General features: G+C 37.3%; 2 protein-coding genes across 2 annotated transcripts in view; both read right to left on the bottom strand.

Annotated features, from left to right (window-relative positions):
• Window positions 1-12,607, bottom strand: part of pkp3b (plakophilin 3b) — a 29,634-nt gene extending 17,027 nt beyond the window's left edge. The window contains exons 1-2 of the mRNA XM_017458676.3: window positions 12,113-12,607; window positions 1,433-1,521 (exon numbers count right to left, since the gene is read on the bottom strand). Of these exons, the coding sequence (XP_017314165.2) occupies window positions 1,433-1,521; window positions 12,113-12,275 (252 nt within the window). The 5' untranslated portion in view covers window positions 12,276-12,607. The remainder of the gene's footprint in view (window positions 1-1,432; window positions 1,522-12,112) is intronic.
• Window positions 12,608-16,230: 3,623 nt separating this feature from the next.
• The window catches only part of cd81a (CD81 molecule a), a 30,903-nt gene continuing 29,794 nt past the window's right edge, over window positions 16,231-17,339 (bottom strand). Inside the window, 1 exon segment of the mRNA NM_001200307.1 lies at window positions 16,231-16,610. Within this exon segment, the coding sequence (NP_001187236.1) occupies window positions 16,548-16,610 (63 nt within the window). The 3' untranslated portion in view covers window positions 16,231-16,547.

Here is a 17,339-nt window from a genome sequence, read left to right as displayed (position 1 = left end):
TGTAATGAGAAAAGACCAGACTACACGTTCATCTAAAACTTATTTATATTGTAAGTCTAAGGACAGTTTGAGAGTCATTTCATAAAGGATTTATGGGAAAAGCATACTTCTGTGGTACAATGTAGTGAATTTCTCAGTAAATTAACATCTAAATCTGTATGATTGGGACTATTTTTTTTTCCTTGAGGGAAGAATTTGTTGTCAGTTTCCATCCTACCATTTAGTTCAGCCTAAAACCTTTACTGTTAAAATCTAACAGTTCTAGTTGTGAATTGACATTAAATAGTGGTGACTTTAAAAGATTATTGACAACAACTGGCATTAGACTTTGACTTTTCTCAAACTGGGAACAACATTTGACAAACATGTCAAAAGTGTTGTGCACAATAATTGGGCATACAGAATCAATGGACATTAGGTGAAAACTCCTTTAATACTCAAAAGAAAGACAAATAGAGGATTTGAACTCTATGCTGGTGCATTCCTATTGTTTAAAAGCCATTAAGACCCACACCCATGTACATACCTTACATTCCTGTACGTTGTACCGATGTCTAAATAGCTTTATATTAACAAGAATAAAACTTATAGAAAATGACGTTCAAAACATTTGTAGTCTCAGTTTTGTTTCTGATTTATCTGGCAAAAGCACATACTTGGCACCTTTCCCTCATTTTCTGCTGTCAGTGTCTTTTTTCACCATTTAACTCATGAGATCATGAATTGGGAATGTTCCACATCCTCCCTGAGCTCTACATGTGAAAGAGCTGTACTTCACCTTCTAAACATGGCTTTGGCAGAAGAACGTCAAATACTACACCAGCATGTGGCAGATGTGTAGCCACAACGTGTGTCACTGTGGAGATTGTCAGGAGGCTAACAAATGCCCATTTGTAAATTAAACTGTTACCCTATGGCATGTGTTTGATTTGGAATTGGGGTTGCTTTTCAGACAGTTTTTTTTCTCCTTTTTTTAATATAAAATGAACATGAACTGGAGATTCTCTGCTAAACATTCCTTCTTAGCCCGTAATTGTATATCTTTTTAAAATTTTAATAGGGAATAGTGACACAAGACCTCAATTTTCCCCCTTTAATTTTTTTTTCCTATTGGGCCCTTGCCTCTCTACTATTGTTCTAAGTCTTCAGCTCTGAAAAAATGAACAATATTGACATTTCAAAATTGTAAAAACAAAATAAATAAATAAACAAACCGAACAGGCCAATTTCTTTTACATGGTTGATGGTTTACACATTGAAATATGTATTGATGAGACATAAGTGCTGTTTTTTTCCCCCTAACTGACCTGTATGCAGAAATGCTTGGGAAACATGCATAAAAGGCTTAACATATTAGGAGTGTAACTTTCCATGGTGTAAGGTACAGTAGAAAGTAAAAGAGAACTTTGTATTGATGTGATGCAAAACTTACTGTTATTCTGCTGCCATTGTACATAAGTGTCTTAGAGCTGATTCCAGTGCCCTGGCTGTTGTACCCCTTCATGGATATTCCACTATATTCTAAAACAGGGAAATATATATAAAAAAAAAAGATAATAGTCCTTACTTCTAAATTCCAATTTGATGCCCCCCCCCAAAGAACCATTCTAACTCTGAATGACATGACCCAAAAACACAGAACATTCATTAAGTCACTGCAGTCATTCAAACAGATCAGGTTTTCAATTTAATCCAAGCATCTCTACACCCCAGCTATGCACATGACATCAGCAGTAAGACCCCCAGGACACTAAAGGAATTTTAATGAAGTGTTTGGAGAACAGGTCTGCTCATATTACAGACAGAAGGATTTAACTTATTTATCTTGGTTATTTTAGTTCACTCTTACTTTGATAATAATCTCCACACCTCCTTGTTTTACCTGCCCATACACACCTGCACACCAACACCCATCCACATTTACTTCCACAATTTACTCCTAATTCAACCATTAAAAAAAAAAATTCAGAGGTTGATTGGGTTTCAGAAAAGATTAAGTCAATGATGAAGGAATGAAAGCCAGAGCTGAGTGTGTGGGAGGAAGACTTGTTTCTTTCAGAAGCTATAGCAACAATCCAATTTTGTATGTAACATTCATTCCCAACAGTGCAAATCTATAATATAATTTGAATTTCGAGCAAAAGAATGCAAGAAATTATCACTGTATATGTTTGTATATAAAACAGTAGAGTAAGCAAGTAAGCAATGCACCAGGCAGCAAGATAAATTATTCTTTTTACCTGCAAATTTACACTGTAAAGCTGCATCTCTCAGTCAAGAAAGGAAAAAAAAATCTGTGCTACTCTAAAATATGGAATTTCATCTTACCATTGGGAAGGCAGGTTTGATGGGTTTAAACAAAAAAGAAAGAAAATGACTGATAAAAAGCAGTGACGGCTAAAAAGCTAAAAGCATCTCTATGCGTTCACTAGTCTACCATAATAAAATAAACTAAACAATAGATGAATTTGTTCGTTTCTTAAAGAGAAAAACAATGCTTAAAAAAAAAAGGCAGTTTTGCACAAAAAAAATGGTTTTCCTACCAGAACAACTTGCACACATTGGGTTCCAATAAATTCCAAAATGTTTGTAGACTAAAAAATTATGTTTAAATTTATGTTAAAAAGTATACAGGAATACAGTAAGAACAGACCGCATCAACCAAAAAAAAAAAAAAATCCACATTTATAGCTTTAAACTGGTTAGCTGAAGACTTGAAAAAGACCAGGCAAGCCAATTTGCATATGCATAGTTTTGATGAGCCTGTGCCCGCTGTGGCCTCAGATTTCTATTCTTTGCTGACAGGAGTGGAACCCAAAGTGTTTTTTCTTCTCAGCACAGTTGTAAAGAGTTTTCTGAGTTACTGAATAGAATTCCAGTCAGCTCAATCCTGTCTGGCCATTCTTCTCTGATCTCTCTCATCAATAAGGTGTTCCTATTGAAGAGTCTGATGAGTGTATGGGAACCGTGTAGGTAGATGGTAAATAAAATACTTTATTATTTTTTTTAACTGTTGTTTAGGACAAATCACTAGCTACGGAATTACTCATTAATATTTTTATTAAACTATTCATTATACACTATATGATCAACACTGATCTGTCAAATGTTTTGTCAAAGCAGGAGCATAGTTACTGACTAAATAAGACTGGCTTTGTTATATTATCATGATTTTTATGAAAAGTATCAAATTTACAAGCTATTTGGGAATACAGAGTGTTCACAAACCTTTAATCACAAATGTGTGGTGTGTGGTCTTTTTTTTTTTTTTTTTTTTTCCCCAACCTACACAGCAATGATGAATAAATTACTTCCGTCTAAGCTAGACATATGTAAACAGCTCTATTGTAATCCAACAACATAGATAATTCAACACTGGTGGTCTTCGCCGAGTAGTAGTGTTTACAGTGTTTTTAAGAAATCAGAGATGTGTGCTTCCCAAATGCAGTTCATGAAGTTTGCCAAGCGTGTGAAACTGACTCTACTCTAAAATCCCTCCAACATTTCTCACAGAAAAATATGAACAAAACTGTTTTCAGTACACTTTAAAGTAAACATCGTCATGCCTTATAAACGTAAACAGATACATATCAAGTCGTCGTCCCCCAGAGACTTACACTGTGAGTTAACCAAAAATACCCAAAGTTCCAAATACGTGTTTGAGTTGAATGCGCAATGACAAATACATATTTTTCATTTTTGTGGATATTTTACTGTTGCTCCAAGAGGTTTATAGTTGGTTTGTGTATTTTGTGTAAAGTTTCATACTGGTGCTGTAACATAATCACAAGCATCCTGCTGTGATTTGCCTCAAATCAAATTTTTTGTATCAGAGTTTGATTCTACTATTTTACTTATGCTGTAATGCTAAAAAGAAAGTCTCATCTGTATTTTGCTTTAATAGTCAAAAAGCATTCAGGGGAACAACAGGGCTGGTAAGAGAAACAGCTTACAGTATCTTGACGCAAATAAAAATGAAGTGGTTACAGATAGATCATTTATTGGACGCAAATAAAAATTAAGGAGTTAGAGATAGATCATTTATTGGATGCAAATAAAAATGAAGGGGTAACAGATAGATCTTAATTTTTTTATTAAATGATAAAGCCTCAGGGCAAAGGCCTAAGCTTCTTGTCAGTCTAATCAGAGTTAGCTTTGTACTGAAATCGGAACATCTGGTCTTCTTCAAAATGCCTTGGCGTGACCAGGGCACAAAGATCTGAAGCTTACGAGCTGCTTGTCTCCTCTGTTTTCCAGTGAAAGCCTTTCAGTCTACAAACTTTTTCACTACAAGCAGTATGTGGGAGTGTGTTAGTCACTCCCATTCCTAGTCAGAATATTTCTGATCCAATGCATCCGCTGAGCTAATCGCATATAGTAATTATGCAACAACATGGTGAATGGCATTTAAAACAGTGGAGTTAAAATGCAACTCGCTTGCCAGTGATTCATTTAACAATGTTTCACTTTCCATCAGTTAGACTTGATAGCTGTTTCCAGGCATCCATATGCTTTATTTCTGTCAAGCCCCTTTTCAACTCAGTAACATCGCATTCTGAGTCCTTTTGTTCATGAACCGGAAATTCCTTACTGTAATTTTAAAAGAAGCAATCAAAATGAGCCTAGTTCTACTCACGAGCAATGCAATAAGGGAGGCTATTGTCTGGCAGCTGTACTGCTAAAGCTGGGGATGCAATCATAAATCCTACTGACAGCTAAATAATGAAGCGGATGAAATTTTTTCCACCATCATCTTAAAGTAACAGTAGCCTGTTAAATGTTAAGGAGTATTACACCAAGCCTTGCTATAACTGTCAGCTATATTACACAGTGTTTATTCAGAGTTGAAGAAGTTCTACAGGAACACAACACAGCTTCCCACTCAATCAGCAGTCTAAAAACAGCAGAGTGTCACTGATAACATCAGCCGAATAATAAGTCAGGAATGTCTCTTACACAGGAGTCACTGATTCAAGAGGAGTGACCACTGAACAGGTCATTCTGTGGCTGTCAGAGACAGATCGTGACTAAATAAGAGTGCTACATAAAGGAATATGCCAGTATTTCCAACCTAATGTCTATCCACAGCGTCTGTAATGTATTTGCAATTATCATAAACAAGAATTTCCCTGTATTGAGAAATAAACCATAAAACCAGACATAATAGTAGTCTAAGAGCAGCTGCTGAATTACAATATTTGCAACTATTCAAAACAAACTTAAAACTACTTAGACATGAGAGAATAACCAAAGCTCCTTACGTTTTCCCTAAGCATTCGTGTTTACTTTGTTTACATGTGTTTTCTGGTCTTGTCCTTTCTCCACCCTGTTGTGTCGTTGCTTTGTTACCTAATTGTGTTCACCTATTCGGTGTTACTCCTTGATTAGTTTGTATACAGTACAGTATGTATACCCTGCTATTACTTTGTAGCATCAAGCTGTCTTATCATACATAAGACAGCTAAAGTGAATTCTTAGATCATCCACTGTAAGTCAAAGTCTTGTTTTCAGTATATCAAATTTCCGTTTTGACCCTGGTTCCCATTTCAGGTTTCTAGGTCCTTGATTTTCTGGTTCTGATCCTAGTTTCCATTCTACATTTCTGATTATAGATTATCCCTATCTAACTTTGTCTGCCTCACCCCAGGCAAACTGGGTTCTGGTTTTGGATTTTTGCATTCGCCCCAACAAAGCTTGTATCAAGTTTACACACTTGCATCCTGTCTCACGCAGCCTAGAACAGGTCTCTGCAATGTAACGCTTTTCCTCTTTCCTGTTCTTGTCTTACAAAGAAGTTGAGGAAATGCATTCAAGGCCCTATGTATAGCTTTCTACTCCTTTGTGTCTTGGCAAATTTGTTACTGTTAAATCTGCATAATAAAAGGAGTGCATGTTTTATTATTATTATTATTCTCATGCCTGTTGACTCTGTCCTTAGAACAAAAGCATACAGACACTGAGTAACTAATTTCATAATTTTATAAATTCATAACCTATTGTGAATTGCGAACTTCTTGTAATACAGGGCTGAATGGAAAGCTGCTTGTTCTGGGGTTGAATGATGTACACTGGCCAGTGCCCAAAGTGACTGAAGCATCTTCATCAAAGCCTTAATTGTGGTATAAGGCCAGTAGAGATTTAACTACTGCTGACTATTCATTATCCTTCCTTTGATGCTGTGTGGTCATTAAGCAAACAAACACAGCTGCAAAGCCCTCTATGAAGAAACAGGCAATAGGCTCAGTTCTCAGAACCAGAAGAGTGCCTTGACAACATTGGAAAGAAGATAAGGTGGCAGCAGGCATGAGCAAAATACAAAAGCAGCAGAGTTTTTGGTCATATCCATCACACTGAAACCTACTGTAACCGAATGGTATAATATGGCACAACCGTATTTCTTCTTCTTGTAATCGAATGAGAACATTTGTACAGTTTAACATCTACAACCACCACTTACTAGAATTTGAACCAACAGTAGAGTGCCATTCAGAACCTAAATGAACCTGGACTAAATATTTTTTATTAACCAATTTGCTTGGGACAAACCTATATCTTTAACCAACATATTTTATTCAAACAAGAATTCCACAAGTCAGTGGATCCCCTGGACCTCTACCTGAACCCTGACCCAGGACAACTTCCCCGGTAACCTCAGGGCTGAACTTAACCCTCAAAACAATAAACATTGCCTAATGATCCTGATGCTCATACAGAAGATCTTTTACACACATATACTGTTTGACTTTATAGCATACAGTTGTGAAAGTGTAAAGACTCATAATTGCACCATCCGTTGTCACCCAGAAGAGGATGGGTTCCCTTTTTAAGTCTGGTTCCTCTCAAGGTTTCTTCCTCATGTTATCTTAGTAAGTTTTTCCTTTCCACTGCTGCCTCTGGCTTTCTCATTAGGGATCTAAATTTAAATCTAGATCCATATTTCTGTAAAGCTACTTGTGTGACAATGTCCACTGTTAAAAGTGCTACATAAATAAAATAATAAATTTTCTTGAATTGAATTCATGGAAATGTATATTTTCGACATTGGCTCTCTTTAAACATAATGTTCTTCCCTATATCAAACTATATTACTGGTATTTTCTACTGTTCAAATGGCCAAAATGTATTGTTAATGTCACTACTTTCATGTCTTACTCATTCCTTAACAATATCTCAATCAAAAACTGACACAAACACCACAGTCCAGAAACTTCTGCATCAGATTAAAATATTTATGCAGTGAAGGGTCATCTATTGGTCATCTAAGATAATCTTAATTGCTAATCATTTCTAATCACATCTACATGCTTCCCACAGTCCTGAAAAAAGAATAATTGTTCCAATCTTCAGTGTGCATAGACAAAGACATCGCTTCATTAACTATTCACTATCTTCTACTCAACACAGCTAATTAAGTTCCTTACCCATTTCATGTATAGTCGTCCAAGAGAGTGACTTGGTTATCTGACTATGTGTCAGTTTCATTCAGAGCTGCAACAACTAATCAATAAAATCGATAATAATCGATTATGAAAATCGTTGTCGACTAATGTCATTATCGATTAGTCGGTCTGCACGTGGCTTGGGGGAGATTTACTCATTATGTTACTTCTGTTCCGAAAACACACTTCGGAGAGTAAATAATAAAGTTGTGTCCCAAATGACGTACTATACACTTACACTATGCACTACGGTCTATTGTGTGGATTTTAGAAAGGTAAGATCATCTCAAATATAATCACTAGCATTGTTTACTAACCGGAAGTTTAAGCCGCTTCCATACGCACGTAATGCGACAATGCTATCTTTAGCCTAATACCCAGAGTCACAAGCACGGACTTTCTTCACTTTACTGTTTCTGTCAGCTGTATTTTATTCCCAACATGACCTCAGTCTCCAACAGACGGAGGCGAAATCGTCACATGACAGAGAAAGAAAGTGTGCGACCTCTAAGTCTTCTAAGGCAGGTGAACATTTTATATTAAACACCGCCAAGAAGATCAAACTTTATAAAGCGGAGTTTGTGTAGCACGAGCATGACAGTGATGCGGTCACGAGTTGCTTAAAAGGTTTAGTTTAATTTCACTTTATTGTCATTATATGCTGTATTTGCACGCTTGCAAACGGTAGTGATGTGTTAGTAACGAGGCCACGTTGCTGATCACGCGCGAAGCAGACGTGGTGATACACAGTGTAGCACAAGTAAGATCTGTAATGTCTAATTAGAACATTATGATCAAAAGTACACACAAGTAAAATAATATTCCTAAAGGCAATGAGTAACAGAAACCACAAGGTGCAGTCAAAGGGAGTTTTTATTATGAATTTAGGACTGTAGTTTAATTCTGTGCTTTTTGTGCATCCATAAAAATAATGCATTATATATATATAAAAAAGTATACAATGCTATGTATGTAGGTTTTATCCCTAACACGGGGCACAGTTGCTCTTGGCTGTACCCAATGCAGGCCTAATGGGTACAGAAAAGCTACACGCAACACCCCCAGCAATGAGATACATCGCAGTGGAGTGTGGTAGCTTGCTGGGACTGTTAATACAGATGAGGAGATAAGTTGGCTGGTTCGCATGCCATTGCCAAATCCTGGTTAAAAAATTAAATAAATAAAAATAGCACTCCATCACCTGCTGCTACTACTTGGACAGTTCTTTGGTGCACAGGACCATCAGGAACTAAATCATGACCTCCTTCAGTCAGAAAACATGGAGCAGACATTTTGAGCCCACCTTATATGCACCACTGTCTGTATTTCCTAGAGTTAAAATTAATGAGCCCCTTCAGTGACTTAAGTCATTTGAATCAATTCAGGTAAATGAATCGCTCAGCCCAACACTACTATTATATGCATTTAAATTAATTTAGTTTGAGAAATCTCCAACCTGGACTCATAAGACTCAGTGCATGACAGAAACCAATACTGTTTCGTTCACCTTAAAGACTCATGAAACACTAAACTACATTTTTTGAGATTTTAACAGAGGTGTTTGTGTCGCACATCATAAAAGACAATGTTAGCATCTGTAGATAACTGGTTAATTTTGAGTTTTTCCCGCTATTTTCATCTTCCGGGTTTAAAATCTACATTGTGTCGACATCACAGGCAGTGGTGTAGAAACGTACTATAGTACTTCGATGACGCGTTGGTGTCTCATGATTATTCATGAGACTGCGTGTTCTCATCCCTGACGCCCTGCCACGCCCAGGTAACCCCTCCCTTCTACTCACAGCCATCCACACCCATTTAAGTTGCATTTTTCAAAAAGATTGTGCGGTAGACTTGAGCTGAAAGAGGGGGGTTTCATGACCCTTTAATGACACTAAAGACAGAGCCTTTTGTAATCAAAACACATCTAGTCCATCAACAGCACGATTACTGAAAAATTGGATTTTAGAAAACACAGCAGCTGATGGATGGAATTATGCAGGACACAGCATAGCCCTGAAACACTAAAACACGTTTGGGCCAGATCATGGCATGGTCACTCTTCTCATACGGAAATTCCAGAGGCATCTCAACATTGTATCTGAAAACTTTAGATCACTTAAATGTTTCGTCACCAACCACCAACAAATACTTCTCAAAATATTTTGTAGTCCATCTTTCTTATTTTCTAATTCTCTATTTATTAGCAATCTGGAATCTCTATCTGGTTGTGATCATAAACCAGAAACCTGCTATTGGTACATAATTGAAAAAGAAACAATCAGACAGGAAAGAAAACTTCCCTTGAAGGAAAACAGCCTCATGGTCTTCCACTTAGTCAAAGTTACGCACATAAAGGATGAATTGCACAGATTTAGAGCTGGCCCAACTTCCCATAAACTTTAATTATAAGGGAATTTCCAGTCAGCAGTTTTCTGTTCCTTCCCTGGGACAGGGAAATGAGTCAAAATTCTTTCTGGGGAATTTATCCATACACGCCAAATGCATTAGATAGAGATTAGGTTTTTTAAAAAATTGCCATATTCTTGTAAATCATGCTTATGAATGATGCTCCAGGGGCCATACTAAAGTACACACAATCTAAAGGTTATGTCTAATGTATTGCTGATAAATATATCTGCTTATATAAATGTAAATCTGTAGCAAACACTTGTGGGTTTGTCTTTCACAGTAGTAGGTGAAGACATAAACATGATGTTAACAGTATAGCTTCATTAAAGGCTCAGGCATGATACATGACCCAATTTCCAAACCTAGCTTGAGCCAAGAAGAGGTAAGTGATACCTGTGCGTGTACACACACACACACACACACACACACACACACACACACACACACACAAAATAGTCTGGTGTGACCCATTTTAGAAATTTGAATTTGTAAAGCAACATGAACTCATATCTGCCTCCATCCCCCATAAACCATCATGACTTTTTATTTATGACTTGTTTTTGGTTCTAATTCTGTGGATAAAATGAGTCAGTATCCACTGAAACTGACTACCAGTCTTTAAAAACAAATATGCATTTACTTGAATGGATTGTGAACAATAGTAATAAATTACAGTAAATCGCCACACTACTTCCAAGAAATTGCAGAAAGTTCCCCTTTGTTGAAGCTTTGTGGCTTTTACATTAAAGCTACACTGAGATATACAAAGATCTACATAAAACACGATGACAATTTTCCCACAGGATTTTCCATAATCACTGTCTGTTGACTGGAAGTCCAGCATTAGTCAAAACACTGCACAGACACAGAACCATGAGAAAACCCAGCAATTATCTTTCAAGCTTCTCATCATGACTATCAGCAGTGGCATCCTGAGCTCCTGATGATTAGGAGTCCAGTTTGAAGATAAGCCCTGTGAAAAACCTTCAGAGTTTAACAAAAAGATCCCTGTTTGTGGTATTAATAATAGAAGCATTTAAACACTGTCATATCTGTTAGACAGTATGATTAATTCAAATTGCTGGATATGCAAAAAAAAAAAAAAAGAAAAAAAAGAAAAAAAAGAAAGAAAAAAAAAGATCACAATATACAGGGAAATGTAGTCAAACTACTAGAGAAGTTGGTTCGAGTTGGCATTTTTTTCTCTTAACACTGTCCAGTTTTTCTTGTAGCTCAGGCTTGAAACTCAAGCAGATCGCAATTATCTGGAGGGATAGCTGGCAGCTTTTCAACATTATCTTTTGTGCCTGTAGGCTTTTCCCAAATATTTGAACAGTAAACTATGCAACCTATAATACAATAACAAATGTTCAAGGCTACAGACATAGTAAAGGCTTATTGTGTGTATTCAGAGATGGGTAGAGACACTACCTGTGTGTACTAATAATACGCAAGCTACGCAGACAGGCAAACTACGGAGTTCATCTCATTAGCCTACTGTTTGAGGCGTAACAGGAACCAAATGTATAAACAGTAGACTTCCTGATAATACAATGATGATTATAAGAAGAAACAGTGAACTGATGAAGCGAGGAGAAACTACGCAACTGGGCAGCATGACTTTCCACACTTGACTAAGTGGCATTTAGGACAATTCCATGAACCTAACCTTTACAGAAAGGTCACATGAACTTCACATGGGATTAATCACCCAGTGAAACTGAAATGCGGGTTTTGGACACTTCACATGCTGGGTTTTCATTTTCACGTGTGTTTTATTGATCCCCCACATGTGATTGTTTATATGATTCTTTTATTTTAACGTTTTTTTTTAACACATGACATAAAATGTATTTTCATTATGTTTACTTTTCGGCTATAGGGCACATTTTCATTTTTCAGATGTGATTAGATTTTCTCTCATGAATAATTCTTTCTCACGTGATCACATGGTTCCTATGACGTCACACGTACTGTATCCACTTGAGTAATTGGGCGCACGTGTAATTTCAGGGTATAACACTGTGAAATGCACATTCACGTATTTTTCCCCCTTCCCACGTAATCATTTTATCACATAATCACGGGGAGGGGGACTTCATCTGAAATGTGAATTATTTACCCGTAGTTGTTTTTTAATAAGTATATTAAGTTTACAAAAAAAATAACTAACATTTGTTTTGTTTATTTAAGACAAAATGAGTTGTCATGAATTAGACAAAGTTGTCTCGTGCAGGTTTTTGCTTTTCCGCGCGCCTCACCTGATGACGCTTTTTCCGCGAGCCGCTGCTGGACCTGCTGCTGCACGCGCTTCTCTTTCGCCTGTCGGTCCGCAGTGAGCTCGCGATCATTCGGTACGGCGTATGTGCTCACGGCTGTGTGTGGCTGCAAAGCCGAGCAAAAAAGACCCTCACTGGTGCTCATCCTGAAACTAACGCACAGTCCAATCCGGCAATGACAATGTCTCCCAGAAAAGTCTCTTTAAGTACGAGAAAATCCCAAATCTCCAAAATCGTATCCGTGGAAGAAAAGTGGTTTAAACTTAAACAGAGCACTCAAACACACTAGTGATTGGTTCTGGACTACATTGGGAATTAAGCTTGACTCCTTTGTCGTCGTTCCACAGTGTAGTCTCCGTTTTCTTCTGCCCAGGTTGCCAGATTTGACTCTATTGACTCTTATACTCTATTGACTCTTATACTCTACTGATCTTTGCGTTAAACCCCACCCCAAGCGACTTCAGAACATCCCAGACGAGAACACGATGTTGGTTTTTTTTTTACCACGGATATATTTCCCAGCACAGTGTAAACAAACAATTCAAAATAATGTGTAATTGAAAAAATATCTGGCAACCCTTCCCTACGTGCCCCCAGCAGCAGTCCACCGGGACAGAGAGCTATGTAGAGGCGGGTGGTGTTAATGGTTGGTTGGACAGGGGGTTAAAGAGATAAGTGGATGGATTCCTCCAGTCTCAGTTCAACTTCCCAACATACGCAGGAGGCAAAGTGAACCACAGAAACAGTGTATCAGTATAATACAGAATGTATCAGTAGCCGAATACACTTACAAAACGCTTTGCTTTTACGTTAAATATAGAACCTTTTAGGAATTTAAAAAAAAAAAAAAAAAACATTTGGGTGAACCCTTAAAAGTTCCATGTGGAACCTTCTGCCTCTTAGCTTAATTAAATAGGTTTCCAAATACAACCCCATTAGTAAACAAAGAACCGTTAACTATCCATCAACCTATCAAAGAGCCCTTTTTATTTAAAGTATACTTTTTACTTTTATTTCCCCAATTTTGCATTAGTTTCTACTCTTTAACACTGTCAATAAGGGGGCCACCTTAGAAACAAAGAAAAGAGAAACTACACACAAATAGGAGAAAAATGAGTAAAAGAGCATGCTTTCGGTAACAATAGGCTCTTAAATACTTTAATGGATAGATAAAGGTTCTAGTTAGAACTTTACAAAAGACTAAGCTAAGAACTATCCATCAAACTATCATTTCTTTCTTAGATCTTTGGTTATTTCTTCTCCAGTTTCTCTGTTTAGTTTCTCCTTTCTTTGTTTCTAAGGTGGCTCCCTTATCAACGGGGTGAAAAGAGGTGGAACTCAGATATACCCACTCAGAAATAGATTACATCATCCCTCCCTTCTCCTCATTATAAATATCAGAAATTGATGGCTGTGTGGGAGAGCAGTGGTTCTTCAGAAAGAGGAATGAAACCAGGCAGAAACCATTTCAATGTGGAGTTGAGGAAACCAGAGAATCGGGACAGAGGTTGCTAAAATTAAGATTTTGAAGGAGACATTTCTCTGAAATGGTGTGAAGCATAATATGAAACTTACTTGTATACTTACACATTTTTGTACTTCTTGTAGTCTTAAATTAAATCAGATTTGTTTGAATCTGTGACCCCCCCCCCACCCAATTCTCTCTGTGTGAAAGGAGAACTAAGAAGCCTTTGTTCCTTAAATGAAAAAGCAGCTCAGTAAAATACAGCACTTGGCTGCTCAGTCAGAAACGCCCATCCCATAAATGTGACATGTCACCATGTTGGGCAGTGTCCACTGTTCCTTACAAAAGCCTCTCCAAAGATTCACAATCCTGAGAACCTTTCTTTCTTTTTGTTTTAGACTAACGCTTATAACTTTAAAAAAGGAAAATCTTCATGACATTAAAACCCAACATCTCTTCTGGAACTGTAGAACAAGTAGGAGTGCAAACTAAACAGTTTAAACCAATCAATAAACTGATAAATCAGTGAATAGAAGGGGTGAATATACACTTTAACTAAGAGGCCCAAACTGGTTCCAGCATGGCAATGCCCCACGCACAAATTGAGCTCCATGAAAACATGGTTTACCAAGGGTGGTTGTGGAAGAAATCAAATGGCTTGCACAGAGCCCTGACTTCAACCCCACTGAACACCTTTGACATGAACTGGAATGCTGACAGTGCACCAAGCCTCCTCACCTAACCATCAGTGCCCAACTTCAATAATAACCCAATATCTAGTGGAAAGCATTCCCAAAAGAGTGGAAGCTGTCATTACTGCAAAAAAGGGGCCAACACTGGACCAGGATGTTCAATAAGTACATATGGGTGTGATGGTCAGGTGTCCAGGTCAACACATTTGGCAGCATAGTGTATTTGTAGTCTGGATTTGCACTTGAAACAAAGACAACATGACAGACATTTTATTTGTAAAATACATTTAATCCCTAAGTATTTGGGCAACAAAAAAGAACCAAAAAATATTAATCAGGTGAACCAGGACAGAGATTGGAGTGAGTGTTGCCAGTGGGTCCTGCTGAATGGAAAAGCAAAATCATTCCAACGCAAGCTCATAATTACGAGTTCCATCATTTCTCTTCATGTAATTTCTAACCGTTATTATGCAAATGATGTCTGACTCCTTCTGTTGGCCTGCAAGTATCCCAAAGGCCTGGCTGGCTTTCACAGTAATCTCTGTCCTTTATTTGACAAAGTACCAGAAAAAAGATATCACAATGCCTTTACATAGTCATTAGTACAATAATATAGAGCTGTACATATTACAAGACATTTGATCAGCATATCAGCATAGGCATTAAGTGTCAATGTATGCAGAAAACGATGTAAAGGGTGTGTGCATGTATGTGTTGGGTTAAAGGAAATGTAGATGATTGAAGGAGTGCATTATATTTATGTAGTGAATACGATGTAGGTGTATTTCCACAAGTAATATTAGAGGAATCAACCAAAGTGTCATTGGAAGCGTCTTAGAACAATAATGTTATTTGGGCGACACCATGTGGAGAGAAGAGGAAGTACAGTAATTGCTGTTAATGGCAGCTGTAGTGAGGCTGACTCCTAAAAACTAGATTTTCTCCCACAGGCTTTATTATCAACACATAAAACACACTCACACACCACAGCCTTACAGTACACTCAGTAGACGTTTTTTTTATGCTATGACATTGTTAAGCAACTCCCAGAATGTCAGAAGATCCCAGCATGGCGGAACAAAACAATACTATCATCTTTTAATTTCTTTCTTTTCTCTTTTTTTTTTTTTTTTTTTTTTTTTTTTAAAAGCACAGCATTCCATAAAATGAATTACAGAATATAGAGTACAATATACGAGTAAGAAATTCCACTAGGAATCAAGAGGACATACTAGATAATGCGGTCTCTTTTTTTTTTTTTTAAGGATAGGGCATTCAGTCAATAAGGCTGGGAGGTGTATATAAGAGCTTTGGCTTGGGTTAGTCGGAGCGTAAGGGTGGCCTAGGGTCAGAGGTCAGAGGAACTCCAGCAGTAGTTATGCGAATGATTCTGCTGGTTTCCAGCCTCCCTCAGTGGACAACATGCGGGCAATCATTAATCACAGCATAAGCATTAGAGGACATTTTATTTCTAAAAACTTGTTAGGATTTTAGAGCATCGTCATGCTTGCAACGGCTATCAGCTGGCTGGCCCACAATGTATGGCACAAAGAAGCCAAAGCTACATGGCATCACATACTTAGGCTACACCAAAGTACAAGAATGCATCTTCAATATGTATGTTTTAAGGTCTGATCTTCTTTCTTTTCACTAATATTGTTACTTAGTGGTTGACTTTACGAGAAAATGTACAAGCACATTCAGAAAAGAAGGTCCATAGGGCTGTTCAATTACAATATCCATGCTGGAAAGCCAATAGGCTGCAAATATATACAGTTTTTTTTGTACATACATAAGAAATGAATTAAGTCTTACATACATAATAAAAGAATAAAAGAAACCAATAGCAATAGTAATTATCCTCACTGTTAACACTAATACAGAAAACAGAACGTAAATGGCCAATGTGTTTTACATATCCAATTTTTTTTTTTTTTTTTAATTGTGTGTGTGTGTGTGTGTGTGTGTGTGTGTGTGTGTGTGTGTGTAAAGCATCTAATAATTCTGTTCTAGTCTGCCATTGTTTACATGGTCAGTGTTGCCACAAGAATGCACATGCAGCACAACAGCAGACAGTGACAATCAGAGTATCATATTAACACACCAGAGAATAAAATCATTTGTTCCTTAAGACAAATTGACTACATTAGGTAATTAGGGTAGATACAAAAATGAATCAGGAGAATAAGTTTTCCTTCAGTTTCATTGGCTGGTATCTCCAGATGTCACACACCCACAGCCTGGTTCACCCAATCGTATTTCAGTATACAGGGCTGTTTCGGATTCCACAGCAGAGCACCATGCTGAAGATCATCTCGAAGATCTTTAAAATAAAAATAAAAAAAGGAACAAAGTAAAAAATTATAAGCAAAAGTAAATCATATTCTCAATATAGCAAAACAACCCCAAACAACACAAAGGCTCACAAAGTCAGAGTAAGACACACAATTAGGTAATAAGAATTAAAATGGTAAAACTTTCCTTGTGGCTAATTAAAATTTATGCTTAAACTAGATCTATGGAAATCTTTTATACATGTTAAACAACAGTCAGCATTCCACGATCATACGACAGCTACCAAAAGGGTAGTGTGAAGGTTAATATGTGCTTCCTCCAAAACACATGAAGCCAGGCAGCGGCATCTTTTCAAACGGCTGTATCACAGGGCAGCGTATTACACTCGGAGGAAAGTGCTAGCTTCTCTCTTCCATATACATGAACTCACAGATGGCCATGATTGGTGAGTGTCGATTTGCACTGCAAATTTTGCTCCTGGCCACGGATGGCTGTGGCATCATGGAATGATTTTTCAACTATAAGGTGAATGCCCATTTGGGAGCCCTCTCTTAATCTGATTTTAGGCTGTGTGATTACAGCGGTCTTTCAAGACTGTTACTTGTTACACTGTATGAGATGATCGCACTATAATCTTAACCGAATTTTCTTTACTGGGAGGTCTACCGGTAAAGGATTTTCACTGGTTAATCTTCACGTCAGATTAACCAGTGAAAATCCTTTACCGGTAGACCTCCCAGGAAAGAAAATTACTATG

The sequence above is a fragment of the Ictalurus punctatus genome, chromosome 27 (genome assembly GCF_001660625.3).
Source record: "Ictalurus punctatus breed USDA103 chromosome 27, Coco_2.0, whole genome shotgun sequence".
NCBI classification, from domain to species: Eukaryota; Metazoa; Chordata; class Actinopteri; order Siluriformes; family Ictaluridae; genus Ictalurus; species Ictalurus punctatus.
Note: the sequence above shows the minus strand (reverse complement) of the source record. Positions and strands in the feature narration are given on the sequence as shown.